The 19,756-nt window shown below is 37.6% G+C and overlaps 1 protein-coding gene across 6 annotated transcripts in view; it reads right to left on the reverse strand.

The window, feature by feature from the left end:
• The window catches only part of LOC134358075 (dnaJ homolog subfamily C member 13), a 173,909-nt gene that overhangs the window by 20,527 nt on the left and 133,626 nt on the right, over positions 1-19,756 (reverse strand). For all 6 annotated transcript variants that reach the window (XM_063069998.1, XM_063070000.1, XM_063069999.1 and 3 more), the window contains 6 exons: positions 16,888-16,979; positions 9,452-9,551; positions 6,993-7,067; positions 5,850-5,962; positions 1,805-1,974; positions 422-464 (listed from right to left, as the gene is read on the reverse strand). In XM_063069998.1, coding sequence (XP_062926068.1) covers positions 422-464; positions 1,805-1,974; positions 5,850-5,962; positions 6,993-7,067; positions 9,452-9,551; positions 16,888-16,979 — 593 coding nt within the window. The remainder of the gene's footprint in view (positions 1-421; positions 465-1,804; positions 1,975-5,849; positions 5,963-6,992; positions 7,068-9,451; positions 9,552-16,887; positions 16,980-19,756) is intronic.

Below are 19,756 nucleotides of genomic sequence, written 5' to 3' on the forward strand. Positions count from 1 at the left end.
ATGGATCTGGAGCCAACGAGAGTTTTATCCTTTGTTTTAAAGGTTCAAAGATTCATTTTATTGACAAAGTATGTGCAATACAAATCTGATATTTGTCTTCTCTGGATAGCCACTTACTGTGGAATGTACACAACTGAGTAGCTGGCTAAGCAGCTTCAGAAGGAAAATGCAAGTTATTTGAATAATCACAAAAAGGTTACATTACTAAATGAATTTAAATGTTCATAATATCAGTTTGATTTGGCCACGTTTCTCGAGTACTAGGCTAGAGCACTGAGTTACTAATTCAATAACCACCACCAAAAACGATGGGTTTTAAAAACAATAGTAGATTTGTGATTACTGCAACTAGAAATTGAAATTATAGGAGAATGCAAAGTCTCTTCAATATCTGTATTATTTCTATCAACTGTCTCCTTACCTTCCAGTTTACATCTGGGTTGTCACATTGCTGCTTGAAGTGCCTGTAACAAAGTTTAAAATATCAGTTTCATTGCCTTATCCAATTCAGCTGACTTTAAAATCTACGAATAGGTAGCTTTTCTTGAGAATGAAATGCTCCAACTTTGGATACAGTTCCAATTCTAACCAATTTAACTCCTTGTCTCTTGCCTGCCCTTGAAATTCTTCAGTTTCTCAACAGCCATCTTATGCTTGATGTGACATTGTTGATTTTTTTGTGTATAAAATGTGCCAAGAGCACAAATCTACAAAGTAACTGAAGCCAATATTATATCTCAACTTTTCCACACTGAATAGAAATTCGTTGCTAGACGATTTAAATAAAAGAGAACAAACATTAATCTAGAAAATGAGGAATGAGAAGAAAATAATAGTGACCTCCAAAGAATAAGTTGTGGAATTAGTTATTGACATGTCACTCAACTAAATTTATCAGCATATAATAATTCACAGAGATGGAGCACAGAACATCGAGAATAGGAAGGTTAATGTTAGCTTTTAAGTGTTTGGCAAAGGCTGCTCATTATACAATAGAACAGGCATGAAAACTAATCACAGCTTTAAATGGAGTAGAGCATGAGAGAAGTTTTGTTACTATACAAAATATTGCCAGGAAGTACACAGCAATACCATGTAGATTTAGAGGGACAAAAAAAGAGACATTGTGAAACTATGCAAGTTACATTCACTTCCTGGATTTTAGAATTAAGTATAAATTGAGTTTTTGGAACTTGAAAGGAATTTAATGTAGACAAACCAAACTTTTTATACTGATGGGCAAAACCACGATAAGGAACAATATTAAAAAAGTAGAAGCAGGCTTTCAAGAGAAAAGCTTGAAATTTTACAATGACTGACAGAGGAATGGAAGCTTCCTTGCAGAACATGTTACTTGGATTGTGTTGTTTGGATTTCCAGCATCTGCAGATTTTCTCTTGTTTGCGGAACATGGTACCTTGTTTTTAAATTTTAAAAGCTGAAGCACTTGAATTTTGCTTGCCAATGTGACTGGAGATAAAGGTTTACTATGGGTAAATAGCTGGAATACAGATAAGCTACTTTATCTAATGACAATTCCTGTAACTATGATGATCGCTGCTTCCATTTAAAAGTTTTCCAGAATATACATTTTCCCAAACTATAGACAATATTTGGAATGGCATCATCAATATATAGTGAACCGATAGTCAGCTTTGAAAATGAAATTGCAGGTTCTGAGAATTATTCTGCTTGGTCTCCATTGTTCCATACAAGCTAGATGTCTACTGGTAAAATCCACTACTAAAGAGAATAAAAATGAATCATTTGATAATTTTAGAAATGTCACCATTAGCTTACGCACTCAAGCATCATTTCTCGAACAGTTACAGATACTCTCTCCCTGGAGTTGTCATTCCATATCAGCTCTGGATTTTCATGAGTCCCCTCAAATATGTGCACAGATGCTTCAGGATTGTCCCTCATAGCATCCATGAAGACGCCAGGAAGAAATTTGGTCAAAGTTATCCTCACCTAAATTAAAATAACAGCAGAATTATTGCAATGGTTTGAGCCTGCTTAATAATTCAATCATTAAACTAACCACCAAATTGATAATTTCACAACATATTGTCTCCCAACAGTATATCATGGAGAAGTTTACCTGCCAGCAGGCAATTTCAAAGAAAACTATGTGGAATACTCCAAAGAGCACCAGTGCAAATCAGGATAAGAAATCACAGTGTGGGATACAAGGCTTTAGAGGAGATCACATGCATGCTTGATATGGTGATTTATTCTGACAACATCAGCAAATGGGCAACTATAGCTATAGTTTCCCAAGAGGCATAATCAATTTCCTATTCAGTATGAATCTGATCTCTTCACTTGCTTAGGTAAACATAAGCATAACAGGATAAAAGGGAAATTCATAGATAAATGCATTAAGAGGTAGGTTACCTCTACCACTGTAGGTATACTAACCCACAAACCATTGACATCCACACTCACCCGCCTTTGCTGATTGCACCACACTTTGCCGAATCTAATTTGTCAATAACTATTTTTAAGTCGCAACAGATTTTATCTTTCCTAAATAATGCCACTTGCAATAATGATATTGGGTAAACAACTAGTGAAATATTTGGAGTTAAACATGTTTTCTGCTGTATTCCTTTATAAAATGCACATTTGTAGATCAAATTTTACATCCGAAGCATATTAACACCATTTTGATAAATTCAGCTAGAAAGATTTTTCCCCCCTCACTGGCAGAAAAGCACCTACAAAATTTGATCTACTCATCTGTATTAACCTTCAGTTGCATCTTTAAGCAATTGACTCCTTTTAATAACCATTCATCTTTTGTTCCTCTAAACTGGGGTGGGAGGCCCATTTCTAGGCTGTACAAGCCAGGACTCAAAATAATTTGGATAAAATGCTGCATCTCAACATTTGGTCCAAAGCCTTTAGATCAGGCTTCCCAACTGTATTTATGCTATGGACCTGTACCATTAACCGAGGGAGCAATAGACCCCAGGTTGGGAACTCCTGCTTTAGATGGTGTTTGAACTTAGGTCAGATAAATAAAGGACAAAATAGGCCTTTAGGTCCACCAGTTCCACACTGACCATCAACTACCTATTTACCCCAATCATATGTTAATCTCATTTTCCTTCTATTATTCTCACATTCTAATTAGCTGCCTCAAGTTCTACCACTCACCAACACATTAGTGGCAACTTCAAGCAGCCAATCAATTTGTAAATCTGGTATGAGAAAACCCAGTGGAAGATACAGTGCCTATAAAAAGTATTCACCCCCCACCCCCAGAAGTTTCATGCTTTGTTTTGCAACATTGAATCACAGTGGATTTAATTGGGCTTTTTTAACGCTGATCAACAGAAAAAGACTCTTGAGTCAAAGTAAAACAGATCTCTACAGAGTGATCTAAATTAATTAAAAATATAAAACACAAAATAATTGATTGTATAAGTAGTCAGTATTTAGTAAAAGCAGTTTTGGTAGCAATTACAGCCTTGAGTCTGTGTGGATAGGTCTTTATCAGCTTTGTACATCTGGACATTGCAATTTTTCCCCACTCTTCTTTACAAAACTGCTCAAGTTCTGTCAGATTGCATGGCGATTGTAAGTTAACAACACTTTTGAAGTCCAGCCACAAGTTCTCAGTTGGATTGAGGTCTGAACTCTGACTTGGACACTCCAGGACATTAACTTTGTTGTTTTTAATGTCATTCCTGCATAGCTTTGGCTTTATGCTTGGGGTCATTGTCTTGCTGGAAAACAAATCTTCTCCCAAGTCACAATTCTCTTGCAGACTGCATCAGGTTTTCCTCCAGGATTTCCCTGTATTTTGCTGCATTCACTTACTCACTGCCTTCACAAGCCTTCCAGTGCCTGCTGCAGTGAAACATCCCCAAAGCATGATGCAGCCACCACCATGCTTCGCAGTAGGGATGGTGTGTTTTTGATGATGGCATTTTGTCTGATGGCCAAAAAGCTCAATTTTGCTTTCATCAGACTATAGAACCTTCTTCCAGCTGATTTCAGAGTCTCCCACATCTTCTGGCAAACTCATGAGATTTCATGTGAGATCTTCCCCCCCCCCCCAACAGTGGCTTTCTCTTTTCTACTCTCCCATAAAGCTGTTACTGGGGAAGCACCCGGGCAAAAGTTATTGCATGCACAGTCTCTCCCACCTCAACCATGAAGCTTGCAACTCCTTCAGAGTTGTCATGGGTCTCTTGGTTGGCCTCCCTCACTAGTCCCTTTCATGCACAGTCACACATTTTTGGGGACAGTCTGCTCCAAGCTGTGTCATACTCTTCCCATTTCTTGATGATTGCCTTAACTGTACTCCAAGGGATATTCAGTGACTTGGAAATTTTCTTGTATCCATTTCCTGACTCGTGCTTTTCAAAAACTTTTTTTTTGCAGAGTTGCTTGGATTGTTATTTTGTCTTCATGGTGCAGTTTTTGCCAGGATACTGACTCACCAGCCCCTGGACCTTCCAGATACAGGTGTATTTTTACTACAATCAACTGAATCAACTGGACTGCATACTGGTCTCCAAAAAAGAGGTCTCCATTTAACTAATTATGTGATTTCTAATACCATTTGGCTGCACCCGTGATGATTTGGTGTGCCATATTTAAGGGCGGGGGGCGGGGGTGAATACTTAATGTAATCATTTTGTGTTTTATATTTATAATTAATTTAAATCACTTTGTACAGATCTGTTTTCACTTCGGCGGTCTTTGTCAATAAAGCCAAATTAGATTAGATTATGAGGACACTTAGTCCTCGTTTATTGTCATTTAGAAAATTATACAATGTTCCTCTGGTATGATATCACGGAAACACAAGACAGACCAAGACTAAAACTGACAAAAACCACATAATTATAACATATAGTTACAACAGTGCAAAGCAATACCGTAATTTGATAAAGAGCAGACCACGAGCACGGTAAAAAAAGTCTCAAAGTCCCGATAGCCCCAATATCTCTCACAGACGGTAGAAGGAAGAAACTCTCCCTGCCATGAGCTTCCAGCACCGCAAACTTGCTGATGCAGCACCTGACCACAGTCTGACTCCGAGTCCATCCTAAAACTTCGAGCCTCCGACCAGCCCTGACAAAGAGCACTTCGACCCTGGCCCTGGCAACGGGCAAAGCAGAGGATTTGGGGCCTTCCCCTCCAGAGATTTCAGATCTCACAGTGGCAGCGAAGCAGGCATTTCAGAAGTTTCACCAGATGTTCCTCCATGCTCTCATGTCTGCCTCCATCAAATCAGAATTGTGCACGGCCTCCTACTTGACAAATTACAGATATTCATCACTGGAGAGGCCGCGCGCGCTGCGTCGCGCCACCATCTTCTCCTCCTCCCAACTGTTAATCCATGATTAAATCCATGATTCAATGTTGTAAAACAATAAAATATGAAAACTTCTGGGGGTGGGGGTGAATACTTTTTCTAGGCACTGTATATGATCACAGAGAAAATGTGTGAACTTCACAATGACAGCATACAAGGTCAGAGCTGAACTTGGATTTTTGGCACTGTGACACACCAGTCCTATTAGATGTATCACTGTGCTGCCTACTTGTGAAAGAAGGAAAACTGAAGACCTTCAATCTAAAAATACAAATTGAAAGGAGAGCTTGGAAGCAATTGGTGTACTGAAAATTGCCCATGGAAATAGTGAAGGAAAATAACATGCATCTAAAGAGGCTGCATATGCACAAGGAGGAAAGGAATAGGATAATGTTAATGGAGTTGGAGGAAGAGATGGAACAGAAGTAAAAACACAGGTACCATTGGTTGCACTGAATGGGTTATTTTTGTAATATACAGAGCATTTGATTCAATGTAAACAATTACTTACCTTTGGTCCAACAAGCTTATCTGTGATCATTTTGGCAAAGAGCTCTGCAGTTTGGGCTCGAATCTGAGGGTGTGTTGAATTACAAAACATGTCTAGAAGATATATGAGGGCACCTAAAGATGATACCAGTAGACAACTTTAGTTTACTCTTCTCAAATATATCCAAAATAATTGCCAAGTTGTAATGATGAAAACTAACTGTGTATTAACTGAATTCAAAGAAAAAAATACTCTTAGTGCAGTTGACCAGAGGATAAATAAATGCTTCTAATGAACATGTGATATTCATGTTTGAATGTAGACATATGTTGACCAAAGATGCCTTTAAAACTGGCTGATATTCATATGAAAAAATACATAGCCCCTTAAGTCAGGACTACTTTGCAATACAAGCACAAATCTGGATACCCAAATCTTATCTTTGATATATTTTATGTCCAAAAATTTCAGCACCTGCAGACAGCCCTTGGATTTTGGAATTCTGAAGATTTAACAACCTTTTATTCAGAGATTTCTCATATCAGTCCCCTGGCAAACTTTAGCTAGACAGTCTAACACTTTGGACATCATTTTAGGATACAGCAAACAGACTCTCAGCATTGACCATGTTAATCCATCTCAATCTTATCACTTAATGAGATGACCACTCAGTCTAAACTCCAAGGTAGAAAGGCCAATCTCATTCAGAAGTGTTTTACCATTAATATCTGGCATACAAAATTGAACAAAGATTCCTCTGTTCTACCTCATTTCCAAGAACAACTCCCATATTTACAACGAGCACTTCCTTCACTTGCAAACCAACACTTTTCAAATACAGTAAGCCCCAATAATCCTACACCCTCAAGACTTTGGAGACACTAAGTTATAATTTTCTAGGCTATTTGAAGTTATCCTAACCCAGTTTTATTATTTTCTAATAAATGTTCTAATAAATAAAATTTCTAATTGCTTACAAAGATGCTTACAACATATTACATTCAGTTTGCTGCTAGAGATAATTCAGAGCAAAGTTTGATAATATTGTGTATCCACTCAATTTCTTTTGCAACAAAACACTGTTTGCAAAGTACATTTATATCCAACTGGACAATCCTAATGTCAATAATACAATCAGACAAAATTGGTCAATAAGAATCTTACCTTTCCCCATAGCTTCCTTTATGATCTTTGTATTTGACGTCAAAGCATAGAGTGTTTCAAGGACAAGTTGACGACCTAAGAGGCAGATAGAAATTTTATAGCACCATAAAGTTTCAAAACAAGAACACTTTTCTGCTTATTGGCATCTGGACTCCCCAACTGCATTACAAAGTGGCAAGCTTAGTTTATTGGTGCCATTTCTTGTGTGTTACTTTTTCCCCCAACATTTCTCTTCTAAACATTTCATTTACAATAATTTCAGCTCTGAAAAGACAAAAAATTTGGTCTGTTTCCACCTGAACTACATGTTAGCTTGGACTCAGGATGAATTGAGAAACAGCCAAGAGTTGAGTGTAATTACTCCCCCACCCCAACAACAAAATCTTTCATAAAGAAGCCAGACAACTGTGCCATAGGAAGGGTTCAACGGATCCAAAGAGGGAACAGCAAGACTGCAGACAGATAGACATGTAGGCATTCGGCTGAGGTTCCAAGAAATGGAATCATTTTTCTGATGCTCCTTTTGGAATGACGGTAGGGGTTCAAAATGGCAGACAGGGCAGAATGGACAGTGAAGGCAGATTGAATATTGGTAGGCCGAATATTCAGATAAAACAGGAGTAAACCCACTTGTATGGAAACAGAATTATTTATTCCACCATGCAAACAGGCAATCAACACAATGTTGAATAACCTACATGTGTTTTGGTAAAAATTTTGAAAATGTATGCATTTAAACAATTCAGGGACTGTACTAGATTTTAAAAAATCCTTCTAATGTAACGTTGAGTTGTGACAGCGTTGAGTACTTGTAAAACATTAATTTCTCTACAGGTATAACCGATGATCAATACAGACCAGATTCCTCTCAATTTTTGAAGGCAATATTTAACCTGTGCAAACAGCATAACATCACCCCCTGAAACATCCTGGCAAGCCACTATGTCAAGACAAAGTGGGGTTGGGCAATGGATGCTGGCCAAGCCAGCAAAACTTATAATCTGAGAACAAGAGAAGCGACCTGAAACTGCTCCACTTTGCTTACTAGCACAACAGGTCCACAGCAGAAGTTCTTCACTTAACCCTGAATTATTTGAACTGCAAAGATGCATAGGTCAGGATGTTCTTCATCAATGACAGCTCAGCTTTCAATCCTATCATCCCCTCAAAACTAATCAATAAGCTTCAAAACTTGGTCTTAATACTTCCTTGTGCAATTGGATCTTCCAATTCCTCACTTACAGACTCCAGTCAGTTCAGATTGGCAATATCTCCACAATCTTCACCAGCACCGGTGCACCACCCCTTAGACCCCTGCTCCTCTCGCTCTACACATGTGACTGTGTGGCTGTGCACAGCTCCAATAGCACATCTAAGTTTGCTCATGACACCACGTCATAGGCCAAATCAAAGGTTGTGATGAATCAGAAAGTAGTAGGGAGACTGAAAATCTGGCTGAGTGGTGCCACAACAGCAACGCCTTACTCAATATCAGCAAGACCAAGGAGATGATATTGACTTCCGGGGTCAGAAACTGGAAGTCCAAGAGCCAGTCCTCTTTGGGGGTCAGTAACTTTATATTCCTTGGTGTTATCATCTCCAATGACCTGTGGTGGGCCCAACACTTAAGTGTAATTACGAAGGAAGCACTGTAGCACCTCTACTTCCTTGAGTTTGTGATGATTCAGTATGACATCAATTACTAACTAATCTCTATAGATGTGTAGTGGAGAACATATTGACTGGCTGCAGCACAGCCTGGTATGGAAATACCAATGCCCTAGAATTTTCCATTCCAGAAAAAGTAGTGGAAACGGCCCAGTTCCTCACGGGTAAAGCCCTCCCTGCTGTTAAGTACATCTACATGAAATGGTGGACGGCAGGTACCTCCCCACCACCTAGGTCATGCTTTCTTCTCACTGCTGCCATCAGGAAGTTGGTATAGGAGCCTCAGGACCCACACCACCCGGTTCAGGAACAGTTATTACCCCTCAACCAACAGGTTCCTGAACCAGAGGAGATAACATCACTCAACTTCACTTGCCCCATCACTGAACTGCACCCACAACCTATGGACTCACTTTCAAGGACTCTTCATCTCAGGTTCTTGATATTTATTGCTTACTTATTATTATTTTCTTTCTTTTTTATTTGCACAGTTTGTCATTTTTTGTACAATGGTTGTCTGCCCTATTGGTGCAGTCTTTCCTTGATTTGGTTATGGTTATTGGATATATTGAGTATGCCCACAAGAAAATGCATCAGGATTGTATATGGTGACATATATAAACTTTAATAAATTTACTTTGAGCAAGATGAGACATCAGCCATTCTGGCTATTTAAATACTTCACAACCCAGAGAACTTACTTGCAAAATAAACCTATAATGCAATTAAGGAATCCATTTAACACCCCCACCACCGTATTCTTTCACTTTTGACACTGAAGGTTTACTTACTGGATGGCAAAGAATGCAGTAGAGCCAGAAGATTCGAAAGGACTAATGATTCAGCAATGTTATTTACACATTCTTGATTAGCTGTCACTATGTTCACAACCTAAGGTGTAAAAAAAAATTCACTTTTTCTTGCAACTCCAGGTTATATAGGCCAATTTCACTCACACTAGGAATCAAGCTACTGAATTTGTGCGGACATTCATAATAAAAGTAGATTTCTAACCGTCTTCAAAACTAGTCTTTATGGCCACTTTATTAGGTACATCTGTTTGTTAATGCAAATATCTATTCAGCCAATCACGTGGCAGCAACTTAATGAATAAAAGTATCAGACATGGTCTGGAGGTTCAGTTGTTGTTCAGATCAAATATCAGACTGGGGAAGAAATATGATCTAAGTGACTTCAACTGTGGAATATTTATTGGTGCCACGCAGGACGGTCTGAGTATCTCAGAAACTGATCTCCTGGGATTTTCACACTCCAAAGTCTGGAGTTTACAGAGAATGGTGTGAGAAACAAGACAACCAAAGTAGCAGCTTTGAGTGAAAGTACCTTGTTGATGACAGATCAAAGGAAAATAGCCAGACTGGTTCAAGATGACAGGAAGGTGTCAGTGACTCAAATAACCATTTGCTCTTCTGCACACCACTCTTGTAACACATCTCTGAACGCACATGTCAAACATGGAAGTTGATGTGCTACAGCGAAAGACCACTCTGGGTTCACTCTGTGGCCACTTTATTAGGTACACTGTGTTCTTACCAATATTTTTATTATTTTACATATAAGAATACAGAGTACAAGAAAAAATATATCAATACATTATACTAAATTGCATATAAAGACTCCTTACCCTATATTCATACGATTAATTAATTCGTAACATTGAAATATAGTAATTTTATTATATAAAAAAAATCTAACCCACTACCAAGACCAAAGCTGATCAGTAAAGAAAAAAAACAGAAAAAAAATTATTAATCATCTGTGCTTTAACAGCAAATCAAAGGTTTTGAAAATAATTCAAAAAAAGTCCCCACAATATTTGAAAGTCTTGGCTAGATTCAGAGACTGAACTTAGAATCTTCTCTAAATTTAAACATGACATCACATCACGTAACCATTGAGCGAGACTAGGAGGGGCTGCATCTTTCCATTTAAGCAAGAGCATCCTTCTGGCCATAACAAAAACAAAAGCCAAAATGTGCAAGTCAGTTGAGTCCAAAATAATACTCTTTCCTCCAACAATACCAAATAAAGCCGTAAAAGGATTAGGCTTAAAGTTTACTTTGAAAAGTATCGAGAAAGTTTGAAATACTTCTTTCTAATATTTTCCAAGACTTGGACATGTCCAAAACATAAGAATGAATGAAGCTTCTCCATTATTACATTTATCACAATACGGAGATATATCTAAATAAAAACGAGACAGCTTATCCTTGGTCATATGGGCCCTATGGACCACTTTAAATTGAAGGAGAGAGTGCCGGGCACATAACAATGAAGTGTTAACCAATTTAAAAATTTGATTCCAAGTTTCCTCAGAAATTGAAGTCTGTAAATCTTGTTCCCAAAGAGTTTTAATTTTACCTGAAGGAAAACTTCTCATTCTCAACAGCATATTATAAATATTAGATATAGATCCATTATAAAAAGGTTTCAAATTAAAAATTACATCTAGTAGATTCTTATCAGGACTTTTAGGAAAAGTATTTATTTGAGACCGTAAGAAATCTCCTGTTTGTAGGTATCTGAAAAAAAATGTTTTGGGTAAACTATATTTAGTTGAGTTGTTCAAACGAAAAGAGACTTCCCTCTACAAACAAGTCCTAAAAGCATTTAATACCTAATCTATCCCATTCTTTAAAAGCCACATCAATCATAGAGGGTTTAAAAAAAAATTAGAAAAAATGGGACTCAAGAGAGAAAATCTCCATAAGCCAAAGTATTTTCGGAATTGTATCCAAATTCTCATAGTGTGTTTAACTACCAGATTATCAGTTAACTTATTCAGACAAAAGAAGTGAGGATCCAAGAAGAGAAATAATAGAAAATTTATTAACAGAGTTAGCTTCTAAAAAAAAACCTTACATCGGGCAATCCTCACGATTAATGTAATATAACCAAAATGTAAGATTTCTTATATTAACTGCTCAATAATAAAATCTAAAGTTTTGTAAGGCTAATTCCTCCATTCTTTTTATCTTTCTGAAGGTGAATTTTATTTAATCTAGAACGCTCATTCTTCCATATATAAGAAAATATAATAGAGTCAAGAGAATCAAAGAAAGATTTAGGAATAAAAACAGGCAGTGCTTGAAAAAGATATATAAATTTTGATAGTATCCTTTTTACGTGATTCAATAGGGTAAGAAAATTTTCTTTAAATAGACACTTACAGTTTTTAGTAATAGTTACACTTAAGTAGGTAAATTGTTTTCTTATAATTTTAAAAGGAAGGTTAGAATTTGCTGGTATCAAATTATTTAAAGGGAAGAGTTCATTTTTATGTAGGTTTAATTTATAACCTGAGATCTGGCTAAAACAGGAGAGTAAAGAAAGTGCATGGGGTAATGAAGTCTCAACATTAGATCATCAGCGTACAGCAAAACTTTCTGAACAGTGTCTCTCCTTAAAATACCGGTGATATCATTAGATTCTCAAAAGGCAACGGCTAAAGGTTCTAAGGCCAGATCAAAAAGCAAAGGGCTCAATGGACAGCCTTATCCAGTGCCACATTGAAGCTTAAATAGTTTGGAATTATGAGAATTAGTGATAACCCTAGTGGAAGGAGTAAAATAAAGTAATTTAATCCACTGAATGAAAATGGGTCCAAAATTAAATTTTTCTGAAGTTTTAAATAAATAATTCCATTCAACTCTGTCAAAAGCTTTCTCAGCATCTAGGGATACCACACATTCCAATATCATGTTAGAAGGCGAATAAATAACATTTAATAATGAATATTAAAGTGAGAACATCAATTTTTGATAAATCCAGTTTGGTTATCAGAAATGACAGATGGTAAAATACTTTTAATCCTATGGGCCAAAACTTTAGATAGGATCTTAGTATCAACATTAAGTAAAGAAATTGGTCTATAAGAAGAGCATTCAGTTGAATCCTTATTCTTTTTAAGGATAAGCAAAATGGAAGCCTCATAAAAAGATTGAGGGAGTCTGCCCAACTTGAATGAATCCAAAAATACTGAACATAAATGAGGTATAAGCCATGAGGAAAAGATCTTGTAAAACTCTCCAGAAAATCCATTTGGACCTAAAGCTTTCCTCAAATGTAGTGAGCGCACAGCCTCAACAATTTCCTCAAAAGAAATAGGTTGTTTCAACAACTTTCTGTTGTCGGCAGAAATTTTTGAAATGTTTAGTTGGTCTAAAAAATTGTTCATTACAGTGTTATCTTTAGGAGATTCAGAACTACAGAGTTTAGAATAAAACTCTCTAAAAGTATCATTTATTTCTAAATAATCAGTTGTCCTATCACCATTAGCATTGCACATCTCTTTAATCTGCTGTTTAGCTATAAAGGTTTTAATTTGATTAGCCAATAATTTGCCTGTTTTATCTCCATGAATATAAAATTGACTTTTATCTTTTAGGAGTTGGGTTTCAATTGGATAGGTTAAAAGGAGATCATATTTAGTTTTAGTTTCAACACATCTTATATATAAGGCAGGTTCTGGAACCAAGGTCTAATTGTTTCAGCTGATTAGCTAAATCACTTTTCTCTTTATTAGCTTTTTTCTTAATACTTGCAGTATAATAAATAATTTGTCCTCTAATATACGCCTTAAAGGCATCCCATCTGATAAGACTAGAAGTCTCCTCTAACGTATTCTCTTCAAAAAAAGTAACATATCTCTGCATAAACTTTCAAAAATCTTTATCAGATAGCAAAGTTAAATTAAATCGCCAAAATCTCTTTGTTTGAAGAAGACCAGGGAGATTTAAAGATAGGAGCACAGGAGCGTGATCTGAGACAGCAATTTCTTTATTATTTATTTATTTATTTTTTGGCGTGTGCCTGCGAGTCCGTGCATGTGCATCTGCATGCGCGTCTGTGCGTGTGCACTTCAGTGATGATGTCTTTTTCATGGCCTTTTTTTTTGTTACAAGGCAGGGAGGGGTGGAGGGGGGGGAGAGAGAGAGAGAGAGAGAGAGAGAGACTGACGCGCCACTCCTCACAGGAGTGTCTACTGGATGAAAAAAAATGCCAAGCATCAAAAATACCACATTTCATTAAAAAAGATTTGATAAACACAGCTGATTTATTTAGTATCATTAGTTTAGAAGATGAACGACCTAAAGCTAGATCTAAGCAACAATTAAAGTCTCCACCCATCACCAATGAGTACAGACTTAGATGTGGCAAAAATGAATTAAAAAACGCTCAAAGAAACCTGGGTCTTCTATATCCAGAGATCCAGAGCATACACATTAGCAAATACCATTAGTTTGTAATTTAGTTTCCCTGATACTATAACAAAACGCCCATTGGTATCCGAAATTACTTTATTTTGAACAAAGGGAATTTTACAAACCATAAGGATTGAAACTCCTCTGGCTTTGGCATGAAATGAGGAATGGAAATGAGATTCCCTCCATCGATTAAAAAGGCGTGAATTGTCACACTTACGTACATGGGTTTCTTGAAGAAAAACAATTGGTACCTTAAGTTTTACAATATAGGCAAAAATCTTATTTCTTTTCATGGGGTGATTTAACCCTTTCACGTTAAAACTAAGTAGGTTAATACTTCGATCCATTTTAAAACCATTTATAAGAAAGGTTAAAGTAGCAATCAGAGAAATGTATATTAAACCCAAATAATAAACCTTGAGATATATTAGAACAGAATTGACTAGATTCCCAGATCAGCTTCAGGAAAAGAACTCCCCATCCCCCTCCCTCCTCCCAAACAGAGAAAATTGGTCAAAGAACAACCGCTATCTACTCCCACTGAAAACATCCCCTTAGAAAGCCTGTTGGAACCGCCCCAAAGAATTCCAGGTTATTTACTGTTCCAACCAAGACTAAATAATATACAGTTAAAAAAAACAAGCTTAGGCAGGTTTATCAAACAGAAAGAGCAATTATTCATACTGAAAAATATTAAACAGTCATTTTAATATATAGTATTTATGTTTTTGCAAGATTTTTAATCTATTCAATATATGTATACAGTCATTTTTTGAGTCTAAAAATTCTTGCACCTGCTCCTTCGTACAAAACCATTTAAATGATCCACCTTTCATTGTGATTCTCAGTCGAGCCGGACAACAAAGAGAAGGCTTAAAATTTTGGCTGTATAGCTCTGCCATAACTTCCGATGAAAAATCTTCAACAATACGAAATCTTCTGACCTTGGTAGTCGATCATACCTTTTCCATGGACATCACGAATCAGATGGTCCTTTATTTGAAATTCATGGAAACATATAATGACTGATCTTGGTTTTGATTTTGAAGTCAATCCGTAGATAGGTGATCTGTGAGCATGATCAAAGGCAGAGACTTTATAATATCGGAATAATTCCATCAAAAGGTTTGCAAAGAATTCTTTAGGATCATCTCCTTCCGTTTGCTCTTTAAGTCCCAAGATTCGTAAGTTGTTTCTCCTACTTCTGTTTTCCAAATGAATAATCTTCTGTCTCAGTATTTCGTTGGACTTGGATTGTTTTTCATACAGCTTTTGCAAATCATCCATTCTCTTGTCCAGTGATGATAATAACTTCTTCATGTTCCTTTATCTCCTTATCATGCTCGGTTAGAGTTGCTTGAATATCGTCTAATTTCATACCTATTTGTTTAATTTCAGCGCTGATTTGTTGCGAATCAGCTGATGCTTCTTTTCTAAACTGTTGAAACTCCTCAGTAAGCTTTTGAATTGAGCCCGTAATAGCTTCCAAAGCTGCTTTGGTAGTCATAGTAATATAATAACCCATCTAACAGTAGTATTTCAAAAGGTTGGAGACAAAAGTAAGTTAGGAGCACCAGCAGAGAGCTGTTACTCCATCAGCGGCCACCAGGCAAATCGTGTTGAGTCAATAATCACGCTGTACAGTTTTCATCATCAGTTTTGCAAATCACCAAAATTATTGAAGTATCCACATGTACTAAAAATACCAAGGCTTTTCCACAAGGTAGATCTATTATCTCTGTTAAACTGTACATTATTTTCAGTACAACACAAAGTGGTGCCCCAGCATAAATGCTGCACTGCCTACTTCTAAACTGCAATATCTGTAAAGCATGATTACTGCCCCAACACTGACAAACACCAGAAGTTTAATGGCATCCAATGTTTTTTCTAAAATAAAAGGCACCCTTTCAAATATAAAAATCAAATATATTACCACTAATTTTCAAAACCGTCACTTCCACCAAGTCAATACTATTAAATACTCTTTCAGGTTACACATCAATGCATTGAATTTGTATAAACATAGAAAGCTGTTGCTTCTTTAAGGAAAGACAATTCTGAAGAGAACAAACAAAGTAAAATGTTCCCGAAGAGCACCCTACACAGTCAAAGGCAAATTATTCTTAGTCACCAGCCTATTACTTCCTCCGGGTCCCCCTCCCTTATGTGCTATGGTCTACTCGCTACTCCCATAACATTCTTCCTTCTCTGGCCCTTGACATTTGCCACCCACCTGGCTTCAACCATCACCTTCCATCTAGCCCCTTTCCACTCACCCCACCTTTTTATTCTAGCATTTTACCCCTTCCCTCTCAGTCCTGATGAAGAGTCTCAGCCTGAAATATAAACTGTCTATCCATTCCCATAGATGCTGCCTGACCTGATGAGTTCCTCCAGCATTGTCTGTGTTGCTTTGGATTTCCAGCACTTGCAGACTTTGTTATTATAATGTTTAATTTACAAAAAAAAACAAAGGTCATAGATTTAAAACAAAGGACAAGGAATTGAAAGGGAAGCTTTTCATCCAGGGATTGGTAAACATCTGGAATATTGCCCAAAATGAGTGGTGGAGATGGAATTACTAACAGCATTTATACGTCTCTAAATAATATAAATTGCCTGGGCAGTGAAGATAGGATTAATATAGAAGCACGACCACTAGTCAGCATGGACATGGTGGGCTGAATGGCCTTTTTCCATGCTGTACAACTTTAACCTCATTGCACCCAAAACTGATTCACACAGTTGAAACCCTATTACACAATGCACACAATGACAGTGTGGAATGTAGCTCTCACATACTTCAAGTCAATAGCCATGACACCAATTTTTCTCACAGTGAAGTTCACTTTGGAGTTGCAATGCATCATTCTTCTTCTTCATGTGCCTTGCGCATTATACGTTTGGGCGATCATGCATTATTACTCAGGGTAAAAGGGCAAAAAGGAAAATTAGGCTGTAAAGATGCCTTAAACAGTAAGAAGTCCACATCTTACCTCCAATGCAAGCTGTTGGACCTGTCCAGCTCCATGAACCCGCAAAAGAGAAAAGATCAATTTAAAATGACCAAAGCATTCCATTTCAGCACCTGAAACAAAACTCACAATGAAGACCTGTAAACTGGAGCTCAAAGACAAACTGAACAGAAAATGCATTGCAATAATGGAACTTAATATAATATAATGAAGACACAAAGTGGGTCAAAGTGTGTGTGTGCGTCAAGTGTGAGGGAACAAGTTACGGACTTGTTCTCAGAAACATGGCTCCATGACAACATCCACACACCATCGATTCACATGCCATGACACTCAGGGACTTGCGCTATATTATTTAAAGTATTTTGTAACAATGTTTTTCTGTTATCGTAATTATGTGCTGTGTGTGACTGTTGCTTCTGTGTTTTGCACCTTGGCGCCAGAGGAATGCTGTTTCATTTGGAAGTGTTCATGTGTATGTTGAATGACAATTAAACCTGAACTTAAACTGGGCATAGCATTTCAACCCATATTTCTTTTTCCCCCCATGCCCCTCAAAAATGTTGTTCCACACACCAAGTTCCTTCACCCAATTGTTTGTCACTTAACATAGTCCAAGCAACCCCCACTACCACTCTTGAATCCACCCACAGAGAGACATTCTCTCAAAAATGGTGAATCATCAGGACAATCACTCCTAGCGGAGATGAGCAAACTTGAAATAAATGTTTAGAAGCTATGTTTGTAAAATTGCTCTACAAAAAGACAATTTCATGGATAATATTTGAGATAAAATTCTCAGCAAAAATGAAAGCATCATTTTCCAGTACTAACTACATACAAGTTTGATGCACTTGTCATTAATAGGCATTGCTGGAAATTGATAGGATAGGATCCATTTCCAAAAGGCAATGCACTTTCATGTATGGAATATTTTAAGTAGAAAGGCTGGTGCTCTTTTTTAAAACAAAAGGAAACTTGAAGGGAAGCTTTGCTTTGTAGAGGTATCTAATCTAGCTGAGTTTGTGCACACAGACAAATCTTTTCTCCCACATAATGAACAGGCCAATCAATTTGACTGATCCTTCGTATCAATGCCCTCTACTATCCCCTGACCTAACATGCAAAATTCATGACTTTGTTTCATAGAGTCACAGAGTAGTATAGCATAGAAACAGTCTCTTCGGCCCATCTAGTCCCTGCCAAACCATTTAAACTGCCTACTCCCAGCAAGCTGCATCGGGACCATAGCCCTCCATACCCTTTCCATCGCTGTACCTATCCAAACTTCTCTTAAACATTGAAATCGATCTTACATGCACCATATATGCTGGCAACTCACTCCACCCTTACAACTTCTCACCTTTCACCCTTAACCCATGACCTCTGGTTGTAGTTCCAGCCAACCTCAGTGAAAAAAAGCCTATTTGCATTTACCCTATCTATATCCCTCAATTTTGTAAACCTCCATCAAATATCTTCTTAATCTTCTCTGTTCTAAGGAACACAGTCCTAACCTATTCAATCTTTCCTTACACCTCAGGTCCTCCAGACCCAGCAACATCCTTGTAAATTTTCTATGTACTCTTTCAACTTTAGTTACATCTTTCCTGTGTGTAGGTGACCAAAACTGCACACAATACTCCAAATTAGGTCTCACCATTGTCTTGCACAACTTCAACATAACATCATCTCATGTACTCAATACATTGATTTACAAAGGCCAATCTGCCAAAAGCCTTTTTTTTTTAAAAAAAAATGACTCTAGCTACCTGTGACGCTACTTTCAATAAATTATGGAACTGTATTCCCATATCCTTTTGTTCTATCACACTCCTCAGTGCCCACCTTGCGCAAGACCTACCTTGGTTAGTCCTACCAAAGTGCAAAACCTCTCACTTGTCTGCATTAAGTTCCATCTGCAATTTTGCGGCCCATTTTTCCAGCTGATGCAGATCCCTCTGCAAGCCATGATAGCCTTCCTCTCTATCCATTACACCCCCAATCTTGGTATCATCCGCAAATTTGCTAATCCAGTTAACCACATCATTGACATTGATGACAAACAACAATGGACCCAACACTGATCCCAACAGTACTCCACTAGTCACAGGCCTCCAGTCAGACAGGCAACAATCTACTACCACTCTCTGGCTTCTCCCACAAAGCCCATATCTAATCCAATTTACTACCTAATCTTGAATGCTGAGAGACTGGAACTTCTTGACAAGCCTCCCATGCAGGACCTTGTCAAATGCCTTCCTAAAGTCATCCACTGCCTTGCCTTCATCCACTTTCCTGGTAACTTCCTCGAAAAACTCCAAGGTTGGTTAGACATGACCTACCATGCACAAAGCCATGCTGACCATCTATCCCTAGTCAGTCCCTGTCTATCCAAATACTCATATCCAGTCACTTGGAATACCTTCCAATAACTTTTCAACAACTGATGTCAGACTCACCAGCTTATAATTTTCTGGTTTACGTTTAGAGCAGAACAACATTAGCTCTCCTCCAGTCCTCTGGTACCTTCTCAGCAATTTCTGCTCTTGTCTCTCAGGGGGTCCAAGGGAACACCTTGTCAGGCCCTGAGGATTTATCCACCCTGTTTTGCCTCAGGACAGCAAACATCTCCTCTGTAATCTATAGGGGGTGCATGAAATTGATGCCACTTTGCCTCACTTCTATAGACTATCTGCCCTTCTCCCGAGTAAATAGATGCAGAAATTTTAAGATCTCATCCATCTGCTTTGGCTCCACACATGGATTACCCATTGTGATCTTGCAGAGGACCACTTCTATCCCTTGCAATCATCTTGCTTTTAACATATCTGTACAGTCCCTTAGGATTTGCCTTCACCTTGTTTTCGAGGGAACCCCAACCCTTCTT

This window comes from Mobula hypostoma, chromosome 17 (assembly GCF_963921235.1).
Source record: "Mobula hypostoma chromosome 17, sMobHyp1.1, whole genome shotgun sequence".
NCBI classification, from domain to species: domain Eukaryota; kingdom Metazoa; phylum Chordata; class Chondrichthyes; order Myliobatiformes; family Myliobatidae; genus Mobula; species Mobula hypostoma.